Source organism: Astatotilapia calliptera, chromosome 6 (assembly GCF_964374335.1).
Source record: "Astatotilapia calliptera chromosome 6, fAstCal68.1, whole genome shotgun sequence".
Lineage (NCBI taxonomy): Eukaryota > Metazoa > Chordata > Actinopteri > Cichliformes > Cichlidae > Astatotilapia > Astatotilapia calliptera.
Window position 1 is genome coordinate 16,683,050 of NC_137427.1, and position 17,199 is coordinate 16,700,248.

The following is a 17,199-nucleotide window of genomic DNA, read 5'->3' on the forward strand; positions in this document are numbered from 1 at the left end:
ATATTTCTTGAAAAATAATTGATTTCTGTGTATTTTTTTTCACACTGCATCAAATTAAGGTTGATTACGTCGATTAAGCATCATGAGGTGGAGCGTGAGGGGTGGTTCCTTATTTTTTATTTATTTCTTTTTGTTGTTGCTGGGAGTTGGAACCCTATTAGTTAGGTTGCTTAATATTTACGCTAAGTACTCTTTAAAATACCAGAATAGGGAGGATGGTGTAGGTCTAAGTTTATTAGATTGATCAGTATTGCTGAACTATGAAATATTTTTTTTGTATACAGGTATAACAGAATAGCTTTAGTGTAGTTGTTGTTTTAAACTTGAGTATGAACTTGCAGACTTGCAAAATGCAGCAAGATATTTTAAAAAACAGTTTTGTTGATTAAAAAACACTATATCGGATTCATATCGGTATCGGCAGATATCCAAATTTATGATATCGGTATCGGTATCGGACATAAAAAAGTGGTATCGTGCCATCTCTAGTGCATACATGCATACAAGAGACACAGACCTATGCTAATGTTGCTTATAAACAAAGGAATGTTATCAAGCTACATAACAATCAGAGATTTTATCTGTTTTGTTTGTTGGTACTGGCCTGTTGGAAGTAACTGTAAAACTCTGATTTGAGGCTCTTCGGGGCTATGTTTAGTACGGTGGCATGTCAGTGCAGCTTCATGGAAATGGATCATAGCATGGCAAATGAGGGCTGCTGCATAGTTACTGTTTATTGCATTGAGTGTGAAGTGAGAGTGTCAGATTTATATTGAGAGCATGATGGTGGAACATGACTCACCGAACGTTTATTTTCTGAGTAAACACAAAAAGCTCCCGAGTGAAACAGCAGCGTGTTTCAATCTCTGTGAGATTTGCATCCCTGCTTACACATTTGTGTTGTTGCAGGAAAACTGCAGATTTCTACCCAACATTGACATGTTTGCTTGCAGTGCCCCAAATGCATCAAGGATAACTGAAAATTAACTGATAAAGTCTATCGCTGTTAAATAACGCTCACTAGGAAAAGAAAAGGCAAGTTTCAACCGGCACGAGGCGTCTTGATTGCCAAAGGGAGCTTTAAAGTACATCACTATAGCAACGTGTCAAGTTCCTCGGGCAATGTGTTAGCAAACACCTAGCACATGATTGGCATCTACTTCTTACTTTCCGTTCAGTGCTGGCCTGCCGTTGGGTTCTGACTGTTTTGACAGCAGGGTGTGCATCATTTTGGTGATAATTGTGAGACTGTCTTCAGCTCTTGCTCAAGGCCATGAAACACAGTAGGAATCTGGCTACCGTGTGTAGTCAGATTACTACTGTTTTGTTGTTGTTTTTTTCTGTAGTTAGATTTGTTAGATTTCTTTTAGTTAACGTTAAGAGATAATCTATTCCCATTCTAATAAAGTTCCTGCTGGCTAACAGATTTGCTATTTGAGTGGTTAGTTGAAATGTAAAAGGTTAACTGGTGTTGGTCTTGTCCCTTGTGGTCTTGTGGTATTCAGAGAATGCATTTGACCCTAATTTCTCCCCTCAGCTACCTAGTCCTGGCCAATGTGTCTAAGTGTGTATGTCAGTAGAAGAAGGAAAGAAAATGTGACCATGTGCTTGTGGGTGAATGCATACAGCAGGGCAGACTGCATGTGAAGTGTGTGCTAAAGAGGCAGTGTGTTTATGTAAGGTGAGAGAGAGGCAGTAAAGGCCACCAAGAGGGGTCACAAAGGGACTGGCAGCTTGGCGACTCTCCATATGCCCTATCAGATACCCACAGAGTCTACATTTAGGACAGGAAATGTGGGACATGGCACACAGAGTGGGTCTGTGTGCAGTGACCCGTTAATCCGGTTACTCCTAATGTTTCAAAATGATGCTAGTATCAAATCAAGATTTTCGCTTCCACCTTGTATTATTTTCGTCCAGTCAAAGGAAACCAACTCGTTGTTGTTTCAGCACAAGCACGCATTTGTTTAGTCGATGTTTCCATTGGCTAAACAAGCAATGAATAGCATCACAGTATCGCTGTAAGTCACCTTTAACTTCATAGACTCGCCATGTTGGCATCCTCTGTCCACAAGTTCGACATATTTACTATCTGACAATCGTGCGTGTCATGGTTTTAAATAATGATGTCGTCAGGCATACAGCTAATGCTTAAGCCAGTCAGAGTAAAGTTGAGCTACAGGAAAGGGAGCTACAGCAACTGTGAATTATGCAAATCTACCTCAGTCTTTAGAGTAAAAATGTAGAAGTGGAAATGAGCAGATTGACTAAATTTTAAATTCATTTGGAAGTCAAAAAAAGAAACGTAGCCGAACGACTCTGGATACCATACTATGCAGGTGCACATTTTTTGAGGCTTTTAGATGTCGGAGTATAACTCTTGTACTGATTAATAAATGCTAAATGTAATGTATTGACAAGTATGATAAGTATACACTGTGGAAGGGGAAATTGCATTTTTATTCATGGTATCAACAGCAGTGGACCTTTTTTAATTAAGTAAGAGAAATGACACTATAATATTGTATAATAAGTATATATGCACTTTCTACTTAGTTTCCACCCACCCCATCTCACTAAGACCATATTCAGTAGAATTATATAATACTGGAGACACAACGTAAGAGGATTCAGCCCCTAGTGGGTGATGTCTGCATCTCTGTGTGTGGTCTGTACAATACTGTGGCGTCCAAAGGTGGCTCTTCTGGGGGCTATAACGAGGCTCCCAATGCAACTACACACCCACCACACAACCCATGCAGAAGAGCGTAAGGTCCTGTTATAAGATGTAGTTTTCCCCACTCTGAGGTTTTAAAAAAGAGAAGCTGAATTGTGCTTTTGTCTTCAAAGGGATTTCCCTTCTGACCGCCTAAGATGGTTGTTTTCCTACTTTTACTAAATGTTGCATGTTCGTCTGTTCGTTTTTCGGATCAGGGCAAAGCGGCCTGGGAAAGTCCACTCTGATGAACACGCTGTTCAAATCCAAGGTGAGCCGTAAGTCTGTGCAGCCCAACGTGGAGGAGAGGATCCCCAAGACAGTCGAGATCAAGTCCGTCAGTCACGGTATGCCGTGTTTTGTAGCCTACCACCTGATGCAGCACATATTGCATTAATAATATGAAATATGGGCTTTCTGTCTAATCTGTCATTATAAATATATAAACGGTACATCGTTCTGGCAAAAGTGAAGTGTCCTAAATTACACGAATCACTTTTTCTTTCTGTAGATGTTGAAGAGAAAGGCGTTAGGATGAAGCTAACAGTTATTGACACTCCTGGCTTTGGGGATCAAATCAACAATGAAAACTGGTGAGCCCAGACTTGATCTACCTGCCTACAATCACTTCCTGTACTTATTCAATTTGTCTCAAAGCTGAAACTCAATTTCTTTCTGTTTTTGTTTTTTTTAAACACTTTTTCCATTTTATTTTGTTTAATCAAGACGGTGGATTTCATGTTATTATTTTATAATTTAAGTGTTGAGGAAATGTGATTCAGTTTTTGTGTAAGTAAAATATGCATGATTTAATTAGAAGTTATAATGTCTTAAAAGTGTCTTTAGCATTACAGGAACATTTGCCTCCCTGGAGGCAATGCTGCATGTTATAATATCGCTATATCACCGAAAAGGAAAAAAAAATCCGTAGTTTTTTCTTTACAAATTTCTTTGGAGCTTATAAGTTAATGTTGCAGAACAAAAGGAGTCACTGTAGCAGAGTAACTGTTTACAAGAGGTTTTGAGGTAATAGTTTCTTTCCTTAATTTTCTTTGTTACAGCTGGCAACCCATCATGAAATTCATCAATGACCAGTATGAATCCTACCTGCAAGAGGAAATCAACATTAACAGGAAGAAAAGGATCCCAGACTCCAGGGTGCACTGCTGCATATACTTCATACCTCCCACTGGCCACTGGTAAGAGCCTGTATTAAAATGATACAAGCTCCTACTCCTTTTTTCTCACCACAACTACAGAGGGTCTTCAGGGGACCTCCCCCGACCTATTGTCTCTTTCTAGCTCTTTAACCACATCGCTTTCCTGGTCTTTTTCATCTCACTCTCTAATGACCACATGTGGAACTCGTTCTCTCCTCAAAGACACGTAAGAGTCACTCGAAGGGTCACATTTCACAAAGAAACTGAACTCTGCAACTTCCGCTGTATTCCTTTCATTCTGAGCCGTCTCTCTCTTAAATATCTCTCGGCTTTATCATCTGTGACTGAATAGAGAGATGTGATATCGAGCAGTTGACGGAAACTTGATGATGAAATCCAGTGCGACAGTGGTTGGAGACGAGCGTGTTTCACTGAGCCGCCAAATGTGCAAAAGACGTGGTTGGAGGCTAAAGCAGAAACAAAATGGTGTGAATGATTCTAACATACCAAAGTGTGGACCAAAAGAGTGCAGGTGTCTCATTTAGCAACTAATGCTAGTGTCCTTGTGTTACCTCAGGAGCAAGAAAGATACTGTCTCTTGAGTGTGTGTGATTGATAAAGCCACCTTGGCTTTAAAATATTGTACATATGTGAATTAAAACACTCAAAGCTTTAATGCGCACCAACTGTAAACACCCATTAACTGGCTTTCTTACCGCAGATCCAACCCAGTCGCATATTTCTGTGCACCAATAACTCAACAGTTGTCCACTTAAATGTTTTTCAAGGATCGAGGGATGACATGTGCGAGCCCCACAGTTTGACAGACCCCCTCATCATCTGCTCATGTCACCACAGCTGTTGCTTCAGCGAGTGTGTGTTCGTGTGTACCCTTGTTCTTGTAAAGCAGGGCGCAGGGAGTGGACTCAAGTGGGCAGTGGGCATGCTGAAACTTGCACGGGTGCGCATATGTGGATACCCTGAATGTGTTTGTGGATAATTGTGCTTACAGCTGCAGAGTTCAGTCCACCCTCTTCTATTGTGACTGTGCATTGCTTCTCTTAGTGCCTAAATCCTCCAGCGTCATCTTTGTAATCATAGTATTGCTGCAGGTCAGATACTGCTCATAAGCAGAGGTGTCCGCTTTGCAAAAATTCACACCTTTTTTCTTAATCAAAAGTTATAAACATCTGTCAGGAAGTGATCTTCCTTACAGCTATCCAGAGAGTTGTATGCAAGAATAAAGGAGACATCTGCTGGGGCTACCGTTGGGGTATGGCACGTGGTAGAGAGTTCCTGTTTGGTAGTTTCATACGTACATATAAGGATACTTACAAACCTACGGCAGATCTTTGCAGTTGTTTTTTTTTTTTTTAACTTAGTAGAAGTGATTCACAAATAAAATAAGAACATAAGTCCCTGAAAGAATCACAAAACTCTTACCCTATTATGCTCTGCTTGCTTATTTTCTCATTTTAAATTCTCACAGTAATGTTAGCTGAAGGTTTTTTAAATGAGGCCTGTTACCAATTACCCAGACACAATGCCAAAGGCTTCTGGATGCCTGCGCCATGTGACCAAGAATGACAGGAAGCAAAATGACGACAGATTGAGCTTTCATAAGCCTCTATCGTTGGAGATGTGCATTTCGGTTGCTACTGTGGTTTCGGATCGAAGAGCAGCGCTCAGTGAAGCAAGACACAGCCTTGGCATCAAAGAAGCCATTTCCGATAATGGCAGCATCAGGCACATTATTTTCATGTTGTCACGAGAAAACAAAGACTCCACTTTGGCTCTCGTCAACTCCGAGCTGGTTTTCTGACCCGTTGCTGAAATGGTGGGAGGGGAGTGCTGCTCGCAGTGTGGTTGGTTGTTTTCTCCTCATTTCATTTGACCACCGAGCTAACCATTCTCAGTTCATTTAAACGTCACTGCTATGTTCTTCGACTTGCTAGACAGAAGGATTTATTCATGCATGCACAGACATACAGTTGTACGTCTGTGCATGCATCCATGTTTAATTTATAAAGACTGTCCATGCTGCATATGTTGCGGTAAGAGTGCATGTGTACATCTGAAAGTGTGCATGTATGCTCTGTCATGCATGTGATGCTGCACACATGTACATATAGCCCCAGTTTATTTATGCACTGACACACATGGATCGTGAGCCACAGTTTTTCTTTTTTTGGAGGGGGGGATATCCTTCCTGTCTGCGTATTTATTTCACGTGACATTTTGCCCCCTGAGCATTTGATGCCTCGCTTATTCTGCATCGCTCCTCTCTCTTTACCTCTGCTGCTCTGTTTCTCTTGTCCTGTCTCTGTGCTCTGTGTAGCACAAGCTCATCCCATTTTGATGGTGACATGTCTGTCAGTTGCTCTGGAGAACTTGCCTGGCATCCTTCCTCCCTCCAGCTGCCTCTGGGTCTTTGAACCAGGCTGGCTGAGGTTAATTGGAGGGCAGAGCAGACAGCATGAAAGGAAACTGTGTGCAGGAGCAACTGGAGGCAACATGGAACAACAGTGTGCACACTGACGGTCCTAATCATTGCTACGCTAGGCACGATTACAGGCTGCTAAAGGAGAAACGTAAACAACTTTAATCAAACACACTGTTAAGATGTGAAAGATTCACAAAGCCAGTGAGGAGGAATGCTTTTATCTAAACTGGCTTTGAGTTAGGCGAAAGCAGGATATTAAGGACAAATGGGGAAAATGGTGAACCTGTCAAAATGAGAAAGCCCCTCTGTGTGTTACAGCGGCATGGTTTCAGGGCGAACAGAAAGACTGCAGTGGACCATGACTGCTCTCTAGTGGTTGTTCTCTTTCCTTACAGTCATGTCAGTTCTTAAATATAACTTCCAGTTGCCTGTTTGGAGCAGTGAAGTACATGTAATTAACCACGTTTGCTATTTTTGGTGCAGTCAACTACTGAAAAGAAACAGTTTGAGTCCCCCCCCCCGTTCTTCTCTTTTACTGCAAGCCAGGCATTGGTCAGTGCTCACACTGGAGAACATCATCAGGCGCAAGCTCCTGGAATTATTGATTATTTCATATTATTAGCAAACATTTGGAATATTTTATTTAGGTACCTGCCTAACTGATTGATCCTGTATGTGGCGATTCCTGTATACAATATCTAAAACCTAAACTGACGTTCCTGCACTTTTAATTAAATTATTATTACTATTCACTTAAAAATGAAACAAGGTGTTTACATCTTGGTGTCTTTTTATCTGTAGTATAAATTGCTTTGTCCTTCCATAGTGTAAGACCTCTTAATTTAGAACCTCCTTGCGCATTTATGTGTAAAATATGAATTATTTTACTTAAAGTAAAATTGAATTTTGTTGTCTTTTTCATCTTCCAGTCTTAGGCCTCTGGATGTGGAGTTTATGAGGCATCTCAGTAAGGTGGTCAACATCGTTCCTGTCATTGCCAAGGCCGACACTCTCACCCTGGAGGAGAGGGACTCCTTTAAAAAGACGGTGAGAGAAGTGTGTTTGCATGCATTGCTGGGTCTTGGTAACTGCATCGTGTTAGCTGTGTGCGAGACCTGGCTTGCAGTAGCCTGTAGGAGCGCTTCAGAGTGTGCTTAAGATAAATAAATGCAGTGCGTTGGTAGATCGGACGACAGAGTGTGTTCATGAACACAGGTGTGTTCAGTAACCAGTAATAATCATTAATCACTGGTGTATAGAAGCTGCCAGGCTTAACCACAAACTGAAGCCATCTGTGCAAACTCACACTCCATCCATCCTGGGAAATACTCTATTATCTCTGTGAACTGTGAACATTTTAAGCTCTTATTAATTACAGATATTTAAGAACTGTTTATCTAAGCAACAATCCAAGAGATTTAAGCCCACTTTCCAGCTAAGCAGACAGGCTCTTCGTTTGGCTACCACTGAATTATGGGGTGAGCATACAATACAGCCAAGCTCAAAGAGGTCTCCACTGTGCAATAAAACATGACTAGAATTAAATGAGTTCAAAATTAGCATTTTAGTAAACCCTGAATATTCATCAGTTTCTCTAAATAATCTGAGATAATTTGCCCGTTTTTGATACGTGAGTTTATTTTTTCATTGTTAAGTCCCATACTGTTTTTTTTTAACGCCGCAGAGCTTTTATACATGCAGTTACGGTTCCCAAACTAAACAACATAATGAATTTTATGATCTCCTGGCTTTTCCTCTATTTCAGCAACATGATGGGCATTTTTTATTTTTGGCAAATGGCAAGAAATCTTTATTGTCACTGAAGTTTTTTAAGCACATTTTAGCAAATGCATCCAGGCTAACCACTGTAAATCTGTGCAGGCTTTCATCCACAGAGTGTAATTTGGGGGTATATTTGGCTTTACAGTCAACACTTTGACTTGTAAACCTGACAATCTGTAGCCTCACACCGCTCACCTTCTTATCATGGCTTTCCCTGCTAAACAGATTCCTGCTTCACCTGGGTTGAGTCCCTACGTGATGCTGAATCTCTTCCTCGCTGCGTTTCTCTGCTGGATTATTTTCACTCCACAGGAGGCAGACAGCCACCTGCCTTCCTCCATCTTTTTCTCTGTGTCACATCCCTTGTTTTAAGAATGCAGACTTCCCAAAAGCTTTATTCATTTTAGAGAGGTGGAAGCACAATGGGTGTCTTGGCTACCAGTCTCCCCTCTATCCCAGTAACACAGTCCAATAAGTACAAAGCAGAGTCTGCTTTCTGGTTTCTGTGCCAGGCCCTGGCAGAGAGTCGAAGCCTCGGGGCTTGTAGCTGGATTGTTTTGGTTGGCTGCACATGCTCTGTTTGACCCTGAAGATTATTGACTAAAAGCTTCTCGTGCCAGTTTTTTTTTCCCTCCCATTATCCCCGCAGCAACTTAACATGCAACCAGAACAAGCTGAATTTTTTTTGTTTTGTTTTTTATTAAATGTTGGGTCTCGGTGTGTTCAACTATGAATGTGTGTTCACATAACCACCGCTGATGTGGCTTTTTTGTAGGATTTCACTTGGTTCGCATCCTTTAATGTAACCCTGAGAAAGCTTCTAAGGATGCACAATAAAAATGTTTGATCAAGGACCAAGTGGAAATTGTCAGAGTAGTAATTGTGGGAGTGAACAGTCATTCATTAAAAGGACATTTCTCTCAGAAACTTTCCTGCGCCCGTGCCCGAGTTTTAGTCGTTTTAAAAGCATGCTGAAATTGAGGGGTGGAGATTTTATGAGCTGTACCTCTGTCTGGATGTCAGACTTCTCAAGAAAGTCTGTTGTTAACCAGCGTGTCCCTGCCCCTTTCTGTCACGGGTATCAACAGCTAGCTTATATTCTGTTATACTGGTTTGACAAAATGCTCCAGGACACAGTCAAGTGAGTTTGTGCACAACTGCCACAGTCTCACTCTCCGTTTGTACATTTTTATCTGCGTAGACTGAAGCATCTTCATTTATATATTATGTGCCGGTGTGACTTTTTTGCATTTTTTGTCATCTTAACTTTATTGTTTTTGTGTGTCATTCTTTACTTGTGTATAGATTAGGGAAGAGCTGCGAGCCAATGGGATCGATGTTTATCCTCAGAAAGAGTTTGATGAGGATGCAGAGGACAGGATGATCAATGACAAAATCAGGGTAAGTTGATACTGCTTTGTTCATTCACTTCGAATTTTAACAGCAAACCTAAAGAATAGCATCCTGTGGCTACAGCATGGATGTAATGTAAGCCTTTGTTAGATGCAACTTTTTTGATCTCCGGTATGTGTTTCTTTGGAAAATCCATGATAACTGGGGAAATTGCAACAAGTCAAACATGACCTGAAAATGAATCGGTGCAAACACTTCAGCGTTTTCTCTTCATGTTTGCATGTGTGCACTCAACAGGAGATGACCCCTTTTGCTGTGGTGGGCAGCGACCAGGAGTACCAGGTGAACGGAAAGAGGATTCTGGGAAGGAAAACAAAGTGGGGCACCATAGAGGGTAATACACACTTGCAAATAAAACACCACAGCTGGTTAGTTTCCCTGCCAGATAATAGAAAATGAATAACAAGGTAGAACAATGTGATCATTTATTTACTGTCTCGATGTAGATCGGCCATGTCGACATGTAGCTGTCACTGCCAGTGCCACTAATTGCTCCAGCAAAGCAGTTAAAAAAATACTTGGCTTGGCCTAATAATGTTATAATGTCCATCTGGTCAAACGTTAAAACGGCCCATTTCCTGTACTCATGACTGGGTCGCACCTGTCCAGACGACAGTGCCAAAGCCATCTGACTTCACCCAATAAATAATACAGCAGCATGCATGCTACAGTTACTAACTACAGTTGAGTTGTCTCACCTTGCTCATGCTGGTATTTGTGGTGGCAAAATGACCAGCAAAACCAGCAGACTGATTTTGGTGAACTTTCAGCATGTGGAAAGTTAGAGACTGCTGCTTGAAAACGTGGCCAGCTAGTTTAACCATCTGCTGTTTGAATCCTTGTTTATATAAGTTTCTCTGAGTCTGTAACTTGGGAGACGTAGGAGACAGGAGGAAAAGATTTGCAGACACTTTCTATGTCCTTTGAGATTACAGGAAGAAACATAAAACACACGCACACTGTCTCACAGACACACTTGCATGCAATAACTTCTGTGATGTGGTTTACATTTGTTGGCCGGTGCTGCACGCTCACAGTGCCAAAGAGGTTCTTAGCAAGTAACTGTACTTGCATTACTCACAATTGTGCAAGTGTGTGTGTAGAGATGGAGAAAGAGCGAGGACATCTCTCTGGACACGTAGCAAAAAGACAAAAAGCCAACGGAAGGATAGCTCAGCAGGGACCTATCACTGTTTAATAGTGTCTCCTGCTAAGGACACCCTTCAGCACAGTCCTTGCAGAGCATCTAGTTCATTTGCTGTCCTATAAATGCATTGTAATGTATAAATCATTCACCAAAAAAACCCCTCAAGCTATTTAATATCATGTAAATGATAAATGTAAATGACTCAGACTATGTTTGTTTTGTGATTCAGTGTAGCTGGGGAAACGCCCAGTGTTCACTATGAAATATGACCTTGAAATACTGTGTCTGAAACACAACAAATGTTCAGATAAACAAGAGCATTTCAATCACACAAGTATCTAAACAGTATGGTAGCATGCAAGACTTGGCGTGACGCTTCGAGCAGAAAACACTGGGATAAAAATAAAAAAATGATTTCAAAGATAAGGATTCAAATGCAAATAAACAAAATGCAGTGATTTGTAAACCTGTATTTTATTCGATAGCACATAGAAAACATATCAAATGTTTAAACTGAGAGACTCATGCTCATTTTGAATGTGATGGTAGCAACTGAAGAAAAAAGTATGGACGGAGCAACAAAAGGCTGGAAAAGTAAGTTGTACTAAGAGGAAACAGCTGGAGGAACATTTTAGATTAACTGAGATCAACTGGCATCGGGTCAGTAACATGACTGGGTATAAAAAATGGATGGATGGGTTCAACCTGCAAAAAGCTGTCTATACATTGTAGAATCATTTCAGAACAGTGGATATAAATTATTAATGAATAATAATTGCAATGACTTTGAATATTTAAAATCACTTAAAATGGACTGAGGCAAAGTGGGAAACCGTTCGGTGGTCAGACGGATCAAAAGTTGAAATTATTTTTTGAAAACACCATGTGCTCCAGACTAAAACAGAGGACCCATCTGGCTTGTTCATCAGCTCTCAGTTCAAAAGCCTGCATCTCTGATGGTGTCGGGGTGCATTAGTGGCTGTGGAATTGGCAGCTTGCACATCATGAATGGCATCATCAGTGCTGCAAAGTAAATACAGGGTCTAGAGCAACATACGCTTCACTGAGATGACCTCTTTTTCAGGGAAGACCTTGGATATTTCAGCAAGACGATGCTAAATCACATACTGGATCTATTGTAAGCACTGGTTCTGTAGTAGAAGAGTCTGGGTGCTGAACTAGCCTGCCTGTAATCCAGACCTTTCACCAAAACATCATAAAGCAAAAATATGACAAAGACAACCCAAGACTGTTGAGCAGCTATAATCATTTATCAGACTAAAATGGGACAACATTCCTCCCCCAAAAGTCCAGCAGCTGCTCTTCTCAGCTCCCAGATGTTTACAGCTGTAAACACAGCACTTCCTCATCTTTTATGAAACATTTTGCCATCAAATTCAAACTGACCTTGGTGGTACATTTTCTTAGTTTAAAGATTAATTGTTTTATGATAAATACAATATAGGTTTATGAAATTGCAATCATTGCATTCTGTTTTTAATGTACATGTCGCACGGTATCCCAATACTTTCAGGTTTGACTTTGTACTTCTAGTGTATAAACCTGCTTTATATTCAGAGGTGCATGCAGACTTTTCTTCCTCCTCAAAACATGGTACTTTGGACTTTTAACCTTTCAATTTTACATTCTGAAGATGTCCAGTCTACTCATACGAAAGCTTACAAATGAATTCTGTAGAACCGCAAGGTGAGGGAGATAGAGTACAAGAATTTCAGGACAAATGCAGTCTTGTCTGGCTAAGAGAACAGTGGCTCAGTTCTGGTTAAGCCAAGTAGTAAGAGAGCGGGAACAGGGAAAAGAAAGGGAGAGAAAGCTCCCGGACATGCCGGCACCATCATCATAAATTAGGCCTCAGAGGAGGACTAAGTCTCTATACTATCACAAGCACTGAAAATACTGTTTATTTTCAGGGGCTGTGTTGGTAACGGGTATATTAGACATACATATCGATTGATATAACAGCTCCTCACTGCTAGTTGAGGAGTAGAGCGTCTAGACACCAGCAGTTCAGCTCGTTACAAGTTGGTATCTTGTTCCCTTGATGCCGTTAATCAGCGCTCACAGGCCCAGCAGTTATTCCACTCTCCCACTTTCAAAGAGAATTAAATTTCCTGCCCTGGATTTCAAAGCTTTACTTAAGTAGTAGCCTCCTTTACTTCATTTTCACTAGACATAATCTATAATTCAAACATGTTAGGCCTACTAAAGGCACCACAAGCTTGTCATAGGGAATTTGTTAAAACGTCTTACTTAAAGTTCTCCAATACAGTGAAGAGCTCCGATGTGTTAAATTGCTGGAAAGTGGAGGAGGGAGTTATCATGGCTTAAGAAAATTGCTGTAGATGTCATGTTAGAGGACGCCCTTCAACTGGATTGTGAACGGCACTGCCATCTTGTGACCTTTTTAAGGAATTGCAAGAAAGCAGGATTGGAAAGGATTTGGGATTGTTTTGTGAATTTAGTCTCACCGATTTGCTCTTTCTCTCTTTGCAGTTGAGAACATTGCACACTGTGAGTTTGCTTATCTCCGAGATCTCCTAATCAGGTGAGCATCCATCACACTTCTACATTTATTTTAATGTTTTTGTTTTTTAGGAGTATAGTGTGATTTGAATAAAAACCCAGCTACAGGTTCACCATTTTGCTAAATCAGAGCTCACTCTGTCTTTTAGATGTGCTGAAATGAATTGGAGACAGGAGTGATTCTATAAAGCTTCAATTTCCGACTGAAATCAATACCAATGAAATTCCTTTTGATGTTTTGAGTGCTTCCCTAGACAGTGGTAGAGCAGGCATTTCTACTCAGGTTCTTCCAATGAATCTGTGCATTTAAGCTTGTTAGTGTAGGACTGACTCCTCGCACACAGTATGCAAATACATGCGATTGTTTCCACAACACATGACCATAAATATAGAGTGATACCTGTTGTAGGCATTTCCTGTTAAGCTTGCTTTGCGGTATTTTCTCATTAGATGTAATACTCTCTTCTTCGTCTTGTTTTCAGGACACATATGCAGAACATCAAAGACATCACATGCAGCATCCACTATGAGACATATCGTGTTCGCCGGTTAAATGAATCCAACATCCTTTTCACCTCTAACCCGCCTGACCATCCTGCTGTTCAGCCAAAGGCCAATGGCCAGCCCGAGGAGCAGCCCGCCACCCCGCAGCCAAACGGAGTCGCTGCTCAGCACGAAGCCTTGTCCCACGAGATGTAGAGGGTCTAATGTGGAGCCAAATTGCCAATTTATGATATCAGGACACAGCTTGGCACAAAGCGTACACTCTCTTGCATATATTCTGTTTACAAAAACAAGCCCAGATGTACACAAACACACACACACACACACACACGCATTCATGCTGTGAAGATCATTTTTATTACCAAGAAGGACTACCTAACTACATCTTTTAATTTATCAGGAAGTTACAAGAAACAGAGCGGAGAGTAAATTCCTACATTTTTCCATCCATGGAGCTGTTTTCTCATCTTTTTACATCATTACAGTTGAAAGCAAAATCACATCCTCGCTGTGGGCCACAATATCATACAGTGATCTATTTCTTTCTTACTTTCTTTTAGTTCGTTTTCCCGTCATGATAACTGTCAAGTCCAATCTACATTCAGGATTGTTTACAGAAATCCACAGAAGTCATCCACACACACAGATAATCGAAATTATGGGTCGACAGAAGTGTTGGCGAGCCAAGGCTGCACGGATGAGGAGAAATGTCATGTTGCAGAGTACAGTAGAGCTTTTGAGATGCCAGTAGATTAGCTCTAAACTACACCTAACTTAGTGCCACTGACCCAGTAAGACTTGTGTTGTGGTGTATAGTATTGTATAGTCGCTAGGGTTAAGTAGGGATATGTAGGTTAGGCTTATAGTGTTACAGAGAAAGTAAAGATATTGTTGACACCTCCGCATTGTAGAATTAAACAGACAAGCGGTAGCAGTGTGGAGTAGCTTTTGGAAACAACGAGTCTTGTAATTTTCCAGTGTTTTTAGGATGTTTTTTAAAACCCTCCCCCCTTTTTTTGCCAAACAATATTGTCTCTTTCCATATAATGCCAATGTTGTGTAATACAGTCATTTTGCATTGCTCTTTTACTGTTGTATTTTAATTGCTAATGTTCTAATTTTATTGTGTAAGATGGGGGTGCAACTGTTATCCCATGCAGCCGTTTTGTCCTTTTTTTTCTGACCAAATAAAAGTCCATTTTCTTTTCTAAAGAGAAGCACATACAGTATACAGTATAGATCTGATTTTATCAATAGGTATTTATGTGTGTGTTTAATGTAATCACTTTAATTCATCGTTGATTCCAGCTGTTGGCTTCCGGTTTGTTGCAGGTCTTAACCAGTGATGATAATTTAGATTTAGAATATGTTTGGGTTTTTTGTATCATGCAGTATTTTGTACGCTGTTTGTGAGACTTTACCATACCTGGCAACCAGTAACTTTCCAAGAATTGATCATTTTGTACATTGAATTTTATTATTTACAATCAGTCATGCCAACAAATAATGGGAAGACGGTGACTTTTACATTGCAAGCTTACATCATTTCATCAGAGGCAGATGTCCCTCGCAGTTGTGGCAGAACAATTTGTACCTAAAAGCCTGAAATGATACCTCTAAATGTTGCCTGTCATATCATATGATATACATCACGTGATTATATTCTTTGGGGGGGGGAAGTATTTTTAAAAGCTCATGGGATATTTTATAGAGACTACATCTAAATATACCATTCTAATTTCCAAAAGAGAGTCAACAGTATAATTGAAGTCAAAGATATTTTCATTACTTAAGAGTAAAGAAAAGAAAAACAAAACTATTGTTTATCAAGAGAAAGTTATTGGGTTACACTGTTTACCGTTGTATAGTTCTTGTGTAATTTGTCATGGTATTATAGATCAAGGTTTATCTTTGATATGCTATCTCAAAGAATAAAGATTGATATTTTTATTGTTTAATAGTTGTTTATTTTTTCTCTCCAAAATGTACAAATGAAGAAGGGTAGAGGTCATTTTTTACTTTGCTTTTCAAAAATGAAATGAATGGCCCAGTCCTCACAGTGTTTACACTCCTCACAGCATGCTAGTATCTCATCACTTACCGCCTACGGTTAAAAGGATAATCATTTCAAAAATTCTAATTTCAGTTTACCGTATTTCCCGGACTACAAAGCGCACCTGAATATTAGCTGCACAAGCTAAAATCAGGGGAAAATCCTGTTTTGTACATACATTAGCCGCACCTGACTAAAAGCCGCAGGGTTCAAAGCTTGTGCAAAAAGTAGCGGCTTATAGCCCGACAATTACGGTACTCCTTTTTTTCATATTTAAGACTACACCTCATATACCTGGTTTTTGAAGGCAGATCTTTTCCCCCCCAATCAGTTAAATGAAAGTCAAAAGTTAATTGAGCAAAACTTATTTTGGGTACAGCCGTTTAATTCAGTTCAGTTTTATTTATTTATATGGTGCATAATCCCCATTCATAATTATAGAAAGAAATCCCAACAATCAGGTGATCCCGTAAGAGCAAGAACTTGGCGACAGTGGGAAGGAAAAACTCCCATTTAGGAAGGCAGGAACAGACCTCCAGAGTCAGCGATCGTTGAGTGAAGATGAAAAACTCAGGGCATCATGAGAAGCCCCCAGCAGCCAAGGCCTAATGGTGTGTAACAAAGTGAGGACTCGGGGTAATCCGATCGAGCCATAACTTTAAGCTTTATCAGAATTGAAAGTTTTGAGCCTAATCTTAAAAGTAGAGAGGGTGTCTGTCTCCTGAATCCAAACTGGGAACTGGTTCCACAGAAGAGGAGCCTGAAAGCTGCTTCTCATTTTACTTTTAAATCCCCTCAGGAAGCACAAGTAAGCCAGCAGTCTGAGAGCGAAGTGCTCTATTGGGGTGATATGGTACGATGAGATTTTTAGGATAAGATGGAGCCTCATAAGTCAAGTCCTAATATGTGAGCAGAAGGATTTTGAATTCAATTCTGAATTTAACAGGGAGCCAAGAGAAGAAGAGGGGAGACGCCAGTATAGGAGAAATATGCACTTTCTTTGTAATCCCTATCAATAATACGTTGTTAACTCAAGATCAACCAGGCTACTTTGAGCTGATAGAACCAAGGCAAGCAGTAGAGCATCTCTAAACCTTTGAAGCAGATGGGCTTCGGTAGCAGACCACCCTGGGTAACATTTCTGTCAGCTAAGAACTGGAAACTAAAGCTGCATTTCACATGGGCCCATCAAAATTGGACATAAGGAGATGGAAAAAGTTTGCTTGGTCTCATGAGTCTTGATTTCTGCTACGACACTGATGGTAGGGTCAGAATTTGACATAAGCAACATGAAAGCATGAATCCAGCCTATCTTGTATCAGTGGTTCGGGGTTGTGGTGGTGTAATGGTGTGGGAGGTATTTTCTTAGTACACTTTAGACCTTTAGGGCAAAATGATGAGCATTGTCTAAAGCCACGGCCTGAGTTTTGTTGCTAA

At 40.5% G+C, this 17,199-nt stretch overlaps 1 protein-coding gene across 3 annotated transcripts in view; it reads left to right on the forward strand.

Annotated features, from left to right (window-relative positions):
- septin9b (septin 9b) overlaps positions 1-15,667 on the forward strand; it is a 77,700-nt gene extending 62,033 nt beyond the window's left edge. For all 3 annotated transcript variants that reach the window (XM_026170576.2, XM_026170577.2, XM_026170575.2), the window contains exons 4-11: positions 2,935-3,063; positions 3,228-3,309; positions 3,778-3,915; positions 7,249-7,366; positions 9,407-9,502; positions 9,752-9,848; positions 13,176-13,227; positions 13,688-15,667. In XM_026170576.2, the coding sequence (XP_026026361.2) occupies positions 2,935-3,063; positions 3,228-3,309; positions 3,778-3,915; positions 7,249-7,366; positions 9,407-9,502; positions 9,752-9,848; positions 13,176-13,227; positions 13,688-13,904 (929 nt within the window). In that variant the 3' untranslated portion in view covers positions 13,905-15,667. The remainder of the gene's footprint in view (positions 1-2,934; positions 3,064-3,227; positions 3,310-3,777; positions 3,916-7,248; positions 7,367-9,406; positions 9,503-9,751; positions 9,849-13,175; positions 13,228-13,687) is intronic.
- The last annotated feature ends 1,532 nt before the right edge of the window (positions 15,668-17,199 follow it).